Below are 15128 nucleotides of genomic sequence, written 5' to 3' on the forward strand. Positions count from 1 at the left end.
CCCATTTCAACCATTCAATCTACATACTCCCGTCATTGTAAGAAGACTAATTGGGCCGACGATGGACCCTTACGCACATGTTTGAATCAGTATTCATTGGGGTCATGATTTTCCTTACCAACGATAAACTTCAACAGTTAAGAATCGGTTGTGTGGATGTTCAAAACCGGGGTCCAATGTATTCCTCAGCACACCAACTCCAAGTTGGATTTCCCAGGGACGATGCTCCCCAATGGGATTTTCCCCTTCACCGTAGATGAAATCCTCTACCTCCTTTTCAATCCACACACCGTATCCATATGTACTAGGGGTCACGTCCACGAGTGGGTGTTCTGCCATGCCGATGGTAATTTTGGGTCTTGATCCAGCATCCCGGTCTCCCCATAGCGTGCCCTCCGATACCATTTCCTTGATTTCTTCCAGCATGCTAAACCAGTCTTCATCGTCAAAACGGAAGTGCAGCATACTAAGTTCAATGGAGCGAACGGATTTTGGTAGCGTCTTGAGGAAAGAGACACAATCCTCCTGTGAGATAACAAAGCCGGAGAGTTCAAATGGCGCAGTTTCGACCATTGTTCCACGGGAACAATGTCCCGTAATGGGAGCAGAGGATATCCGCCGTTATCGTTGAGAAATTCATCAAATGGGGTATGCAGCCTGAACTCTTCCATGTCTTTTGCTTCACCAAGTGCCCGGCGCAGACGCCCACCAAGCAGGGATCGCCAGCATGCTTCGAGGTCTTCATCATAGAGACCACCGGCAAGCAAGGCAATATCCAGACGGCGGAAGCCCGGCTTCTTAAGCACGGTAGCGAAATGGTCGTACTCTTCGCAGGGCTCGTCGAAGATTCTGCAGTTGATCCCCGTGAGGATACCGTTAGAAGTCATCACCAGCTCAGAAACAGAGTTGGGTTCATTGGCGAGGACACGCATTGCTGTGCGGAACCCGCGGTACCGATCTCTAAGCTCTGGATATTGATTCCACGAATATGCTGCAGCGGGCCACCTCACGGTTCTAGCGTACAGCCAACCACGAGGAATGGGGTAATTGAAACCTTTCGGGAAAGCCCGAATCATAGGGGTCTGGTAAAGGGGGCTGATGAGGTGACCGTGGGCTGAAGGTGTGATGGTAACTCTCTTGAGGGCAGGAAACTGTTTAATGCCGAACGTGAACGCTTCCAAATCACTCTGACTGGCAAGAACATCCTCCTGTTGACGCAGCAACTGCTGATAATATTGCCAGCGCTCCCCCAGCCAAGGCTGAGCCAGAACCTGTTCTCTGCGAGCGATATGGTCAGGCCTGTCCACATTGTGATCTTCCCGCCATTGCATAACGAAAAGGTTTTCCTCACAAGCGTTTCTGAACCATTTAGGACACGCATGTTCCTCTTCATACCCATGGCGCTCTGTCATCTCCTTTGTGTATCGAGTAGGGTGTTTACCGTATATCCCAGCCCATTCGTAGGGATTATCGTCATTCTCCTCGTCCGAGAGCAATTCATGTGGATGTACCTCATCAAATTGAGTTCGTCGTGGTGGACCCCGACGCAAGCGCGCCTCATCCCAGATAATCTCGTTGACCTGATAACGGTACTTGTCGTGTGATGCAATGTTGCGGAAGACCTCTATGTTGAGAGGGTTGGCGGATAAAAAAACACGATTGAACCGAAGAAACACTATATTGCTGAGTTGCTTGCATGTCAGGCGCAAAGATTTGATGTCGGCATTGGATAGATGTGACTCAATGCAGCCCCAGAGCTCCAGGGGGAGCGCGGGGGCATAAGCCATGATTTCGGGCCAACCAAATGCCGGTGTACAGGTTGGGCACACTGAGGCGATCCTTCGGCAGCCCCTTTGCAGGTGTTGTTTTATTCAGTTCCCAAAGGGGCGTCTGGTTTTGCTTCTGTTGATAGGAAATCATGTAGTGGCATGGGGAAAATAGGAAGAAGAAACTGATCCATGAAACTATGGAGAGTAGGCTGTATTTAAGCCTGCATAAACAGAGAGGACAAACAATGGATGAGAGCCTCAGGCTGCAAACTCAAAGGCACAAAGACATCCAAAGACATTCTCTGTATGTCAACAGCTTCTATCTTTCCATCTCCGCCGCTTCATAGACTAGTCCTTGATAGTGCTTATGACATAGCCATGTGCTTACATATCAAACCATCTAAAACCCTATGAACACGTTCTACTGTCGTACTCCTGGGGACAGCCCAGATTCGACAGCCTTGATCTGAAGTGCTAAGAACTTCGAGTATACCCGACACAACGCGAGGTTTCCACCGAAGTACCAGAAGCCCGGGTGACCACTCGGGCGCCACATCTGAAGGGAACGATTAGTACGAATATCACAAGAGAATAACCGAAAGAAAGATAACTGGATGAGGTCTTACACCCTGAAGCTCTCCTTCTGCATCCAAGTCCCAGACATCAGAGCACCTATCTGCAACCTTGTCACCCAAGACTTTCCGGACCGTCGTGCGCATGCTATCGTATCCAGTAGCCAAGACAACGACATCTGCCGGCAGAGAGTCGCCGTTCGCCAAGAGCAGCTCACGATCAGTGAAGCCATTGATGCCGCCAGGGTTATGGATGACCTTTATTTTCCCGTCGATGATGAGCTTGCTGCATCCAACGTCGATATAGTAACCGCCGCCTCGGGTGAAGTATGCACGGGCAATACCGCCCCCATCGGGGCCGAAGTCAAGTTCGAACCCAGCCCGACGTAGCCCATCTAGAGTATCCTTCTCGGCTTCTGCGATTTTCTTCGTCATGTGTACGCTCAGGGCAAGTTGAACGGGCCATGGCAGACTCTCGCCAACGATATCACATTCTTCGGTCGGGGGACTAAAGGTCGGTATTAATATAGGGGCAATCAAGTAATGGAAAAGTATTTGTGAACATACCCTCCATCCTCGTGCAGTCCCTTGTGCATCATAAAGACGCCCTTCTCAGCCGTTATAACATAGGTTCCGCTGCGCTGCAGCATAGTGACATCTGCACCATTCTCGTAATAATTCTGAGCAATATCGTGGCCGCTATTACCAGTTCCAACGACAACAACCTTCTTCCCACGCATGTCATGTTCTGATGCATCGCGATGCTGACTGCCGTGGTATACTGTTCCCTGAAACGCCTCTTGGCCGGGGAATGAAGGGACACGCGCCTCCCCAGAGTGTCCAGTACACCAGACTAAATGACGAGGTCGTATGGTGCGCTGGGACCCATCGCCGCGGGCGAGAACAACCACCCACTGTCCTGCAGCTTCGTCATATTCCGCTGACAAAATCGAAGTTTGCATCCAAACATTCAACTCCATGAGGTTGGCATATGCTTCGAACCAGTCACCCAGCTTGTCTTTCGGTGTGAACTGCGGCCAATTTTGCGGGAACGGCAGATAAGCCATATGCGTGTACTCAGCTGGATCGTGCGTGACAAGTGTCTATACAGTAGAAGTCAGTGTTGAGCTCCATAGTATGGGGTAAACTGCCTCGGTATGACTTACGCGGTACCGATTTCGCCAGTTGTCACCAACACGTTCATTCTTGTCGACAATCAAGCACGAAACGCCGAGGCTCTGCAAACGCGCACCCATATTCAATCCAGCTTGACCTGTCCATCAAAGTCAGTATCACTAGCACGAGTATCCGTATAGACGCAGCTAGTGCCTTACCTGCCCCAATAACCAAAGTGACGGGCTCCTCATTTAGGAACTCCTTTTGTCTGTTCCTCCGCTCGATCCATGTACCCCCCGCCAGACCACCGGGCATTGACTCGGTTGTGCCCGCAGCCCGACGCTTTCCGAGTGGCTCCTGAGCCGAGCTTAATTCTTGCAACGAGGTGTACACAGAATAAGCCTTCCAAACGCCGTCCTCCGCCGGAGTAAGCCGCAACATTCCGGTTCCAGTGCCGACAGCAGTCTCAAAGAAAAACATCGAGGACACCCAGTTCAGCTCATCAACAACCTGCTCTAGGCGTGGCTGAAACTTGCCCGTATCCTGGAGCCGGAATTTGGACAGTCGTGCCTTGGTTTGCTGCTTGCCCAGGAAGTTCTGAATATCGGCGGCTGTGTGAAGGGTGCGCATGTCCCAGTCCAGCGCAAGCATGTCGCGCCACCATGACTCGTCGTGAAATAGCTCGTTGATATTTAACGATTCTGGGCGGGAGAGCTGGGTTTCAAGGCTTGAGAGCCATTGTTGGGCAATTGTTTGCGGGTCGGAGGGTGCGACAACAGGCGTTTTGGGTAGTTGGATGATGTGTGGGTTTCCACCCGTCAGTGTTGTTGCCATCTTCAGAAAACCTCGATAGATTTTCTCGCTGTGATAGTACTATAATTTAGTAGACAAGATAGAGATCTCTTCGGGCCTCGTCCTGCCCTTATACAAGGCTCTTGCAACCCCTTTATCCCCTCCACTGCCCCCATCATGCTGATTCAGCCTGTCAGCAGGTAACTGGGCCGAGTTTCACGGTGTGTTTCCGTGCGGGCGAGGGGCAGTCGGAGAACGTGGAGTAGCTCAACGTCAGTCACCCCGGGCAGTTCCCCGAGGTCGTGGGGGAGCTCGGAGGAATGTCCACCGAATTTACCATTGAGGCAAGTTGGCCGAGCCAGCCCAAAAAGGAAACTATGACAATCCGTTCTAGAAACCTGCTATCCTACTCTACTCGACGATATGTTCAGTTTGCACATATAGAGGTATACACTGGAATGCCTGGATAATAGATTGAACGATACTTTACTGCATGTTTATCATATGAATTGTCATTTGTACGAACTCAACTCACCATTCACACTAGAAGACATCACCTACCTATACCGATACCTCAACTAAAGAACCCCGAATACAAGTAAATACCGCACTCACCTTCGAGGCGAGACTTACCCATATACTTGCTGCCAGGAACACTGGGGTCTAGACTCACCTCTACTCATACGGAAACCAAGACTCATGCTTGAGGGTAATAAGATAAGCCCCCTCAAGAACAAGGTCGGGCTTAACATCAAGCATGAACTTCCAAAGAGCCTGAAGATCATCACGATCACGCTGCTTCTCCCTGTGATACACAACACGAAGCTTGAACACATCAAGCGAATTGGGTTTCTGAACCCACATCTCACGGACCGGGGAGGCAGCAATCGGCAACGTACGCTCGGTATTACCATGGCACTCAAAGCTCTTGGAGAACTCTCGCCACTGCGGGCGCCACATTTCGAATGTCTTCGTCCACTCCGGGTCAATGCCGCTGTCTGCAAGACAGGCGCACATGCTCCACACCAGGTGTGTGGCACTGATATACTTCTCAAGATAACCAAACAGACCGGGCATCACTCCATTGTCACGGCTAAGCTGGAAGCGGAACTGGTTAAGGCCTTTCACAACGGGTACGGGGTCGGGGAAGAGAGAGAGGAGGTTACCTGGGGGAGATCCGGTACGCCACTTGCGACGGTGGACTTCATCCTCGGGTTCGTAGATCACGGCCTGCTCGATGGGGAAGCGTTCAAAGGAACCGCCGTCAATAGGGAAACGCTTCTGGCTGCTGTTGCTATCGTTGTCTCGAGGCGTCATGGTGCGTTGGATGGGGTAAACTATGTTAGAGTTAGGTCTTGAAAGGGCTGGTCCGATTGTTACCTGGTTGGGCAACAGAGTGTTGTAGACGGAAGTAGGATGAGAAGAGTAGTGATAATTCTGTGTTCGAGGCAGATGAAGGTGATTATATAGTCTCGGGGGAGGATGCAGTTAGCCTCCGATTTAGGTTCAGCCTCAAAGAGGTCTTTGTTGTCTTTGAGTCCAACATAAAGCGGATGCAGGCCTTTGCAGTATGATGTCTTTTACAGGGCGCTTGTTCCTCTTTGTCTACACGGTAGGTACCGATTATTGGATTATTTTCCAATGAGCACAATCTCTTTGTGGCTTGAATCCGCAGCCCGGTGCGGATTGTAGATGCGACGACGATGAAGTGGGTGCAGACCTTGCGAGGGTGTGATGGGAGGGAGGTTCAAGTCTTTCTAGTCACCGCTTCTTTCTACCAGGTAAGACTGCCATGAAGGGATGGTGTAGCTTCGTACTCTTTCATTCTATCATCTCCCTAAATCGCCTCGAGAAGACTACAGCCCGATATATTAATCCTTGCCTGCCGAGACCGTATTCAATTGGAAGGATCGCACCGGGCTGTGATCGTCCAGTCGGATATATATCTGTAGCCAACCTTGAAAGATTTCGAAAAAGCAGTTCTGGGACTTGAGATTCCATTGCGGTCATCCACACCATACCTAGGATATGCTGCTCCCACTATCCTGTAATCCTCGTAAAAAAAAAAATAACCTGCGCTCACGAATTATTCCTAGGTTGACAGCTAAATCCAAGGGGAGGAAGGAAAGGTGGAGAAGGAAGGGAAGGTGGAGAAGCAAAAAATCGACACCTGTGAGATTCGAACTCACGCTCCCGAAGGAACTGCCTCACAATTGATGTATAGCAGGGCAGCGCGTTAGACCACTCCGCCAAAGTGCCTTGTTATTATTTTGCCACCCATTCCTGGAAATATACCCCACAATCTGAGTGACATCTACAATGTTCCTGGGCCCTGTCCTCCAAGTCATGGAACTGGGATCCCTTTCACAACCTTTAAATAAGTCCCGAGGACAGATTTCGAGGCCAATACGTCGTAATACGTCGTAAGGGCACGTTTGGTAGTCCAAAAGTGTCCTAAAGACAATTTCCAAAGGAATGGGCAATGACACCGAGCGTTGGCCATCTGACTTGCAGTGACTCTTAAGGATGTAGAGTGGAAGGGAACCACGACTATGAGAAGTGAATTTAAAGTATGTGTGGTTGGAGATGTTCCGTGTTTCATAGTAGACGCCTCGTGCTTGTGGTTATGTGCAGGTCCGATACAGGCCCAACTGGAAGCACTTCTACTTCCATCTCTCGAACATCTACCGGGACTGCTTCAAGTCCTCAGTGCCGATAAAGCGGCTCTGTCACGATGAGAATAGACATTTGGATCACATGTACTTTTACTACCTCTCTGATACTCAATGGCAATTAACATACGTACAATTAAGAATTTTGAAGTAATTGTTCGAAGTAATTATGGAACAAGAACGAATCGAATGTGCACCGGAAAAAGCCGCACGTCTTCACACGCCACCAACGCTGCCGAGGTATCAAAAACATACACTTGAAGTTCTGAAGCAAAAGAAGTACCAATCACCGGGTCCGTCGGGCCATGAAGTAGGTGAGCAGGTTTAGAGATCCTTCACGAGGAGGCTGGGTGATCTTTTGCACTCGCTCAGTCCCGAAAGTGATGTTCAAGAATGTGCAGAGCTCAGTAGCATTCTTCCTGACACCGGGGCGCGGATGCCCGAGTTGCTTCATCGCCACAGCACCGACGCGAGCCAGAAGGTCATCATCAATGTCAATTTCAGGACGTGAAAGTGATTGCTGAATAGTACTCAGGCCCATGATGATGGAACGGTATGTCTCGTCATTCTCTTCATCGTCTCCAATATCTAGTGCCTCCAGGACGCCAGCAATAGCCGTTTGAGGCAGTGTCAAGAACACGAGTTTATCCGCGATTTCCTCTAAACCACTCACAAAGTGTGAAGTGGACTCGTAGTGGCGGCGAGCTCGGATGATAGCTGCCATAGCGCGAGTGTCATAGGGGTGGAAATGCTCGCGGGTCCGCAGGAGCATGGAACGGATGGTCGACAAGACCTGGGTCTTCACGTCATGGTCCTTGCGGTTGTTAGGCGTCGCCTCGAGTTCTCCCAACAGAGCTTCCAACATGGCATTGTAGTCCTGGATTGGCGATGCAATGTCATCGCCGTGGTATGAAATGAGTGCTTGAAGCTTCCGATATCCCGAAGGCTCCATGGTTCGCGATAAAATACGGCTCAGACCTCTGCGGATCATTTCCTTAGCATTGACTGGGTCCTTTGAACGCGGGCTAGGACTGCGGTGACGGTCGACCCATTTTCGGGTATTCCTTGGGGAGTCTCTAGACATTGTTGATTGAGACAATGTTGACTGCGATAAAGTCGATTGAGACATTGATTGAGACAACAATTCTAACGATCTCTGCCTGGCTTCCGGCGAACGTGGTGTCGGTTCATTTGCGGTGACTTCTTCAAGTGCACTCGGCTTAGCTGCGGACCACGGGACTGCAGGCAAATCAACAGTCTTGGCCAAGTGCGGAGTCGCATTCTCGTTGTTGCCAAGGTGGCCGTTCGGAACCATATGAGTCTCTTGAGAAAGTGCGGCTTCGATATCCATTCTATTAGAAGCTGCTGGCTGGGTACGACCCCTCGTGGGTGAGGGACTCGGTTGAAGCGGCGTTCTACGTGTTGGAGACGGAGTCCGGACTGCAAAGTTAAGAGCCGGTTCCTGATTAGGCGCCAAGTCAATAGGCTTTCTGATCGAAGCGGTCATTGGGGCTGGAATATCTTCAGAGACGGCCTGGACATCTGCTGCGCCATGCTCTGGTTGGTCAGGGCGAAGACCGAATTTCGAAGGGGAGGGCTTTCCAATCGAAGCAGCATAGTCAGGAGCGTCGGTTCCGACCGCAGTTGGTGTCGTCGGATCTTCGTAGATGACCATTGACTCAGGTTGCGATTTTAGAGTAGATAATTCGGGACCAGGACCGAAGCCCAAATCCGAATGACCAGGAGTGGGAGATCCTGAACCGCGAGACACTGGATCTTCTCGTTCGGAAATGTAAGGCGGGGGAATAGCTTCCTCCAGTACCATTGGTTCCGGTTCTTCAACAGGAACCGAGTCAGCGTGAGGACCATGTGGCGCTGAGGACAAGAGAGACTGCGATGGATTTAGTGGCGGACTTTCCAGCGAGATAGATGTCGGGAAATGTTGATCTGATGGGCTTAAATGATGCCCATGACGAGGAGTTCTAGCAGACGGCTGATTTGTTAGACTGTCGCTGGAATCGCTGCGAGCGCGACTGGCAGCCATAAGATCATTGTGGGACTTGGACTTGGACAAATCGAGCTTTTTCGGCCTGCCAGTAGTTGTAGCAGCCTGTGTGGACTCATGCGGGCGAGTGCGAGGCGCTGTTAAGGGGGCCTTGGAGTTGGGTGTTGATGGTTTGGACCTTACAGACCTAGGAGGAGTTGTCCCTTGTCTCGTAGATTGTGTACTAGTAGTCTGGTTTCGCGACTCGGGCCGACGAGCGTAGGGGTCTGCGGTTGCAGGACGACTCAATTCAGCCCGTCGAGGTTTCATGCCAGGTCTCATGGGCGCAGATGATAGAGACGAGAGAGGAGCTCCAGTGGGTACGCTTCGAGTCGATGGCTTCACCTCAGCAAAGGCCGGCTGGGCTGACTCTGGCCGGGAAGGATTCGCAGCCTTCTTCCGAGCAGCGATGGCTTCTTGTAAAGCAGTACGAGACTTAGCAGGGCTCTTGGCGGGCAATGCAGGTGCGCCCTTCGATTTGGGGTTGGGGTTTGAGGAATCCTTATCCAGCAGGGTCCGCGATTTCGCATCGAGTGTGTCCGCTATCACATTGGCTCTTTCTGGCCACACGCCATAGAACGTCCAGAACGTACTTCGGGTAGACTCACGCACCCCCGGGTTGGCATCCCCTAAACATTTTGTAATCGATTTCTCAATGAGTTCAAGGCCGCCACCATGTTCAACTGCACTTTTGTGGTGGGCCTGTCGAATTATCAAAGATTTCAGCCATCCCGAGGCAAACAGGCGAACTCCAACGTTTTTATCCTGTGTTGCGAAACAGACATGCTGCAGAAGACGATTGCTGAACGAGACATTCTTGATGACCACATCGACAGCGGCATTGCCGTGTTGGGCAGCGATCTTTTTCAGAGCTGAGCACAGCTTCAGCAAATTCTGCATAATGATCTCAACCATCGGGTCAATCTTGGGACCGCATCTCCGAGCAATATCTTGGATCAAAAGACTTCCGTTGCTCGACATTGTGGTCCGTAGAGAGTTGACGACTTTGAAGATCCCATCAAGAAGTGTCTTGACTGCATTAAGATAGGTTTGCGAGAAGTCTTGGGGCGCATTTCCTCGTGTCAATCTTCGGAAAAGGATCACGTTCTTTTCGCGTTTGGACCAGTTATCCTCGGATTCTTTTCCATCGAACCAGGGTAGCATATCGCGCACAAGATCATCGATATCCCTCGCTGAGGCAACATCATACGGTTCCAAGCCATCTTCGTATGGTAATTCTTGCTGGGGAGCTTGTTTCGGAGCCGGTGTGTGATGGTAACTTTGTGGTTCTGCGGACACCGAGGAGGCTACAGGTCGCTCGCGGTGAGCTCTCGAAGCCGGGCGGCTCTTGACAGGCTCCAGTTCTGTGGAAATGTTAGAATGTATGCCAAAAAATACATTGTATGCAAAAGGAAGCCCAAGATACTGACCATCATCATGCTGTTCCGCGGCATGTGAACGGGAGGACATCACTGATACCGAGCGCTCAGCGCGAGAGATTGGGCGCGTAGAGGATGTAGCCTCGGGTTCAGCGGATCCTAGACCAATACCTGAAAGGACGGCGTTGGCAATAGATTTTCTCACACCACGTGCAGCCATCTGCTTTTGCAAATCGGATTTCGCTCTTGCGGGGCCGTTTCTAAGTTTATTAGCATGCGATGGATACGAAGGAAATTTAGAGTCCCTCACTTAAACAGCTCGATCACTACCAACTTGGCCGTATCTCGAACGGCACTGTCGGCGTCCTCTAAGCACGCGACTAGAGAAGGAACATATTGGCGGATCAACAGACCGTGGTTCTTCGTCATCTGCAGGTCCAGGTCAGTAGCTGCGGTAGGCCTTGCAGAGTGCATAAACATACATTTGCCAACCAAAGCATGCTCATCTCTTTGGCCCGATGGTTTTTGCCAACCAGCGCAACTTCCAACACATGGTATTCAACTTCGCTGCCTGCAAATGGCCAGAGATCGGTGAATATTGAAGCTGCCTGGGCCCTTACACGTTCTTTCTGGTCATTCAGACGTTCTAACAAGATTGGATACAGAGTTTGAGCTTGGTGAACAATCCATTGCTGCTGGTCTTGGATGGCAAGGCGCTTCAGAAGGTGGCCTAATGTGGAGAACCCCGCACCAAGAACGGAGTAATGTTGTGAGCCGATGGCAAGGCGCAATGTTTCGAAAATAGGGCGAATTGCTCCTTCTGGAACATTCTTTTGTTTGATATCAGACTTAACACTTGAGAGATAGGCGAGCTTCGAATCGACGGACAGGTTGGGGTTCTTGAAAGCCCCCAGGAGTTCTGCTGCCTTCGCCTCCATTGTGACTACCGAGAGATTGGTATCAACTCAGAATAGACACCGAAGGGAATGGACAGAGAGAGGAGAATTTTGGGACTGGAAATTCCGAGCAATCGAGGCGCGACAACAACTATGGCAGATAGGAGGATAGCGGATAGACTGGGATTCGGATTTGTCACTAGTCAGGAAGGAAGTTAGTGGGATGACTCTGTAGGCGCACAAGACTGATAGCTTGTTATGAACAGAGCGATGGACAGATTTTCAGAGTGAGGCTGTAACACAGATTTGTGCAGACAACGGGGACAAACAGATCACGTCGAACTAGTATCAATCGCAAAAAGGTGCGGATGTGGGGATCAGGCAAGCGAAGGCTTTCAATGTCCATAGCGAAGCAGAACGGAGTTATATCAACGTACCAAATCCGAATAGGAAGATGCGTTGGTGAAGATAGTTGGATCGCAACAAGAGCGCAAAGTCACTTGAGGTGGGATGTTGAAAAGCGGACGGGAGAGAAAACAAGGGGCGATAAGCGCGTGATGATAAGCGCAGGGATAAGAGGGGATGTCCGACAACGACGTAGGGAGATTTATTGCGTAAGGGGTTGTACTGCGTATGTGTGAGACCCTTGGATTATTCTGGAAGTAGCGATGGACGCTCTTTCCTCTGAGGTTTTTGTTTACAGTTACTGTAGAAGTTGGTCAACCATGGTCGTGCCTGAAGATGAGCCCGACTTTTGTTGTTTATTAACTTTCGCTCGTCGCAATGGGCAACCAATAGCGTCATATTGACATTGCATAATTTCCATGTCAATAATTGTTCACACAGCATATGCACATGTGATTTGAGATATACAAATGGAAGAGAAACAATGGAAATACGAAGCACTATCTGCTTGGGAAGAATCAAAACAACTATGTTCACACGTGAGATGCAAAGCCGAGGTGGTACATTGCAGGCTGTACACAGTATGATGCACATTGACAAGCAGCATGCAGAATATTCCGATATCCAATACTAGTATAATGCTTCTGGCGTCGTTCGCATCTAGGTTATTCTGGTCCATAAAATCGATCTCAATCTAATCAGATACATCATAGTGCCCTACGACCCCACGAGATCGCCAAAGTGGAGCATAGCGCTTGGTCTTAAAGATCATTATCGCTCGACAGGATGCCTTGAGCTGGCATATACACCGAATTTTAGACCGAGCGAAATGGCTTTCCCTTTCCGCTTTAGTGCTCACCCCTTGCCGCCTTTTGCTCACTGAGTAAAACTGAGCACGTTCCTGAGTATTACATAATCATTAAACTTGCTCACTGAGCATCGCCTGATCATTACATAAGCCGGATGAACTCGCTCACTGAGCGAGACCTGAGCACTCTGATTTGCTCGCTGAGGGGCCTGCTCCCCCTCACTGAGCGTGACCTGAGTCCTTCGTATTGGACTTCGTTCGCACGGATTGAGATTTAGTCTCTTTTGTTTTCACAGGAGGATTGGCCCAATCAGCACCTGGAAAGAAAGTGGGAGGCCTATCTCGATTGGTAATACCATTTTCGCTTAGCCAGGCTTGGTACGATAGGTCCTGGTGTCTCGCCGCGTCACGAATCCAGATATCCAGAGACATCTTTTGTTTTTTCTTGAGCCTTTCCATCAGTTTGCCCCTGAAAATGAAGCTCTCTCCATCTTCAAGCATTTTTTTGTGTCTCTCCTGTATTTGATCCCACAGAATTCCCACAAGTATAGTAGGAAATACATGAATGGCTTTCCCCTTTTTGGTCATTCGCGGCTTCCATTTTCGGTGGGGATTTGGTGTCAGAGTCACAACACTGACTACTTTCCTAATATTGGGGAAGCCGTACAGCCACTGACCATTTTCTTGAATGTCTAAAATCGTTTTGTGTTTTCCAGATATCAGTAAAAGACCCGTAATCTCATCTTTTGTGTGTGCTTTTGATGTCCCGAACTCATGTTTTGAATGACCGGGTGGCCCGTAACGGTAAATTGTCCGTGATTTATCTCCGAAGCATTTGCATAGAGAATATGCTACGGCAACACCGCCCTCGTCAGCCATTTCGGGTGATGTGTTTGGAGCGGTCTGGGTTGACGGGCTGCCAGAATAACCCTTCCAGTTTTGATTGTAAAAGCCCAGTCTTTCGGTTTCCGGTGAAGATGAATCACCTGGTGTTTGACGGCACTCTTCATTTTTCTCTCCCTCACGATCGCCCGGGGTGGATTCTGGATACTGTGGTTTACTCTGGGGATCCACTGACTTGCTAGTCTCGTCGATACCAAGCTCCTTTTCAAGCTTAGCAATCTTCTTCTTTTGAGCATGTGAGAGATCTCCCTCTTCGACCTTTTTAAGTTCTTCTAATTGCTCCCTTTTTTTATCGAGCTTCGCTTGCTGGTCTTGCTTTGCTTTTGTATCTCGAAGTGGCCTGCCTCCCTCTGCTGTCGAGATTCCATCCTTTGATGTATCGATAGGACCGGAATCCATGTTTTTCGCGGATTTAGGAGTCCTTGAATTGAAACAGCAAACTCGGGCCTACTTATAGATGAAAGGCGGAGAGATTGTCGTGTCGGTCGCAATAAGAGTGAAAACGGTACCAATGAATTTGGTCGCCATCAATTTTCTATATCTGCTGCTTGTGTCTTTGTAGAAAAAGACTTGAGACTCTCAGTAATTTTCTTTACGGATGGGCTACTCTCACGCCCCTCAAATCGGGTCTGGGATAGTGAAGAGAAGCCTTAATGCATTTTCAGAGCCAACCTAAATCTTTAGTCTTAAAGACCCCTCACGTAAAACTTCTGAAGGCATAACTCAGTTTTTTTCATACCATCTGCGGTACTTATAGAATTCGACAACATCCACGCTTCTATCACTCAGCCGAATCCGATGGAGCAAATCATCTCCTATCCCACTCAAACGCACGTCTTTGTTATACAGAAATATTCATATTTGGTGTACGCAAACCTGAGCCGGTATGTTGACAGACTTTACAGAAGTAGGTTTACGACAGCCAATAATAGTCTTTCTATCTCCCGCCGTGAAGCTCCATCTTATAAGGTAACACCCGGAAAGAGATGAGATATGGGTGAGCCATCATTCAATCCAAGCAGATTTGTAATAAATCTGAAAGTTTTCACCGAAGTGAAGGCGCTGAGAACAGAAAACGAAGGTGAAGAAAGCTACGATGGGGACCTTCACCGAAACTTGGATACTGATCACGGAGGATACGGTTGGAAGAGGAGCACCGTCATTTGCGGGATTCTAACGCAACCCTCTCAAAATCCAACAAGCTGCTACATCAAGCTTGCGCCGATCGCGAGCTGCTTCTGTGGGATCGTCAGCAAGTGTTCGACCTAGTGCAACGTGGCATTTTGAATGTCCTTCAGAGTAGTGACAGACAGCCGTTCCATGTCAGTGAGCTGCAGTGAACGAGAGGCTGACAAATCAGTGTGGAAAATGCTTTGACAGAGTGATGGATAGAAAAGAACATCAGGGCTGCAACGTCACAGTTGGATACCGTGCTTCGTTTGTATCCTGAGATCTAGAACCTCATTGTAGACTGATCCGGTGTGCGGAATCGGTTGATGAAGCGTCTCATAACCCGCCGGTAGAAAATGAAGGGTCCGAGCCGGGTCCTTTCTTCGGCTGCCTCGGTGGGGACTCAGTCCCTCGTCTCTCTTGGTAAGGATACCCCATGTCTTTTCAAAGGCATCACCCCGGTTCTGCAGACCGTCTCCGTGATGGAAGCTGATGCTGACCACTGCAGGCGATACAAATCTAACTTGACCGAGAACAACCACACAATGACCAAAACGACTGACGAACACCAACGGGTAGTGAAGGAGTTCAGACTCTCATCT

At 49.7% G+C, this 15128-nt stretch overlaps 5 protein-coding genes across 5 annotated transcripts; all 5 read right to left on the reverse strand.

Moving 5' to 3' along the window:
* Positions 1-114: 114 nt before the first annotated feature.
* N7515_004613 (F-box protein) lies at positions 115-1787 on the reverse strand (the record flags this gene model as incomplete). The annotated part of the gene is given in 2 exon segments (XM_056665357.1): positions 115-501; positions 519-1787. 2 exon segments carry the CDS (start codon positions 1785-1787, stop codon positions 115-117), a joined length of 1656 nt encoding a protein of 551 aa, XP_056522307.1.
* A 403-nt stretch (positions 1788-2190) lies between these two features.
* Positions 2191-4291, reverse strand: N7515_004614 (putative flavin-binding monooxygenase; the record flags this gene model as incomplete). Its single annotated transcript, XM_056665358.1, has 5 exons — positions 2191-2325; positions 2396-2849; positions 2909-3444; positions 3508-3614; positions 3676-4291. 5 exons carry the CDS (start codon positions 4289-4291, stop codon positions 2191-2193), a joined length of 1848 nt encoding a protein of 615 aa, XP_056522308.1.
* Positions 4292-4924: 633 nt separating this feature from the next.
* Positions 4925-5566, reverse strand: N7515_004615 (uncharacterized protein; the record flags this gene model as incomplete). Its single annotated transcript, XM_056665359.1, has 1 exon — positions 4925-5566. One exon carries the CDS (start codon positions 5564-5566, stop codon positions 4925-4927), a length of 642 nt encoding a protein of 213 aa, XP_056522309.1.
* A 1641-nt stretch (positions 5567-7207) lies between these two features.
* N7515_004616 (uncharacterized protein) lies at positions 7208-11282 on the reverse strand (the record flags this gene model as incomplete). Its single annotated transcript, XM_056665360.1, has 4 exons — positions 7208-10329; positions 10396-10604; positions 10655-10773; positions 10827-11282. The coding sequence occupies 4 exons, from the start codon at positions 11280-11282 to the stop codon at positions 7208-7210; spliced, it is 3906 nt and encodes a 1301-aa protein (XP_056522310.1).
* Positions 11283-13324: 2042 nt separating this feature from the next.
* Positions 13325-13755, reverse strand: N7515_004617 (uncharacterized protein; the record flags this gene model as incomplete). Its single annotated transcript, XM_056665361.1, has 2 exons — positions 13325-13383; positions 13440-13755. The coding sequence occupies 2 exons, from the start codon at positions 13753-13755 to the stop codon at positions 13325-13327; spliced, it is 375 nt and encodes a 124-aa protein (XP_056522311.1).
* Positions 13756-15128: the final 1373 nt, after the last annotated feature.

The sequence above is a fragment of the Penicillium bovifimosum genome (genome assembly GCF_028826915.1).
Source record: "Penicillium bovifimosum strain IBT 22155 chromosome Unknown utg000004l_segment0_segment0, whole genome shotgun sequence".
NCBI classification, from domain to species: domain Eukaryota; kingdom Fungi; phylum Ascomycota; class Eurotiomycetes; order Eurotiales; family Aspergillaceae; genus Penicillium; species Penicillium bovifimosum.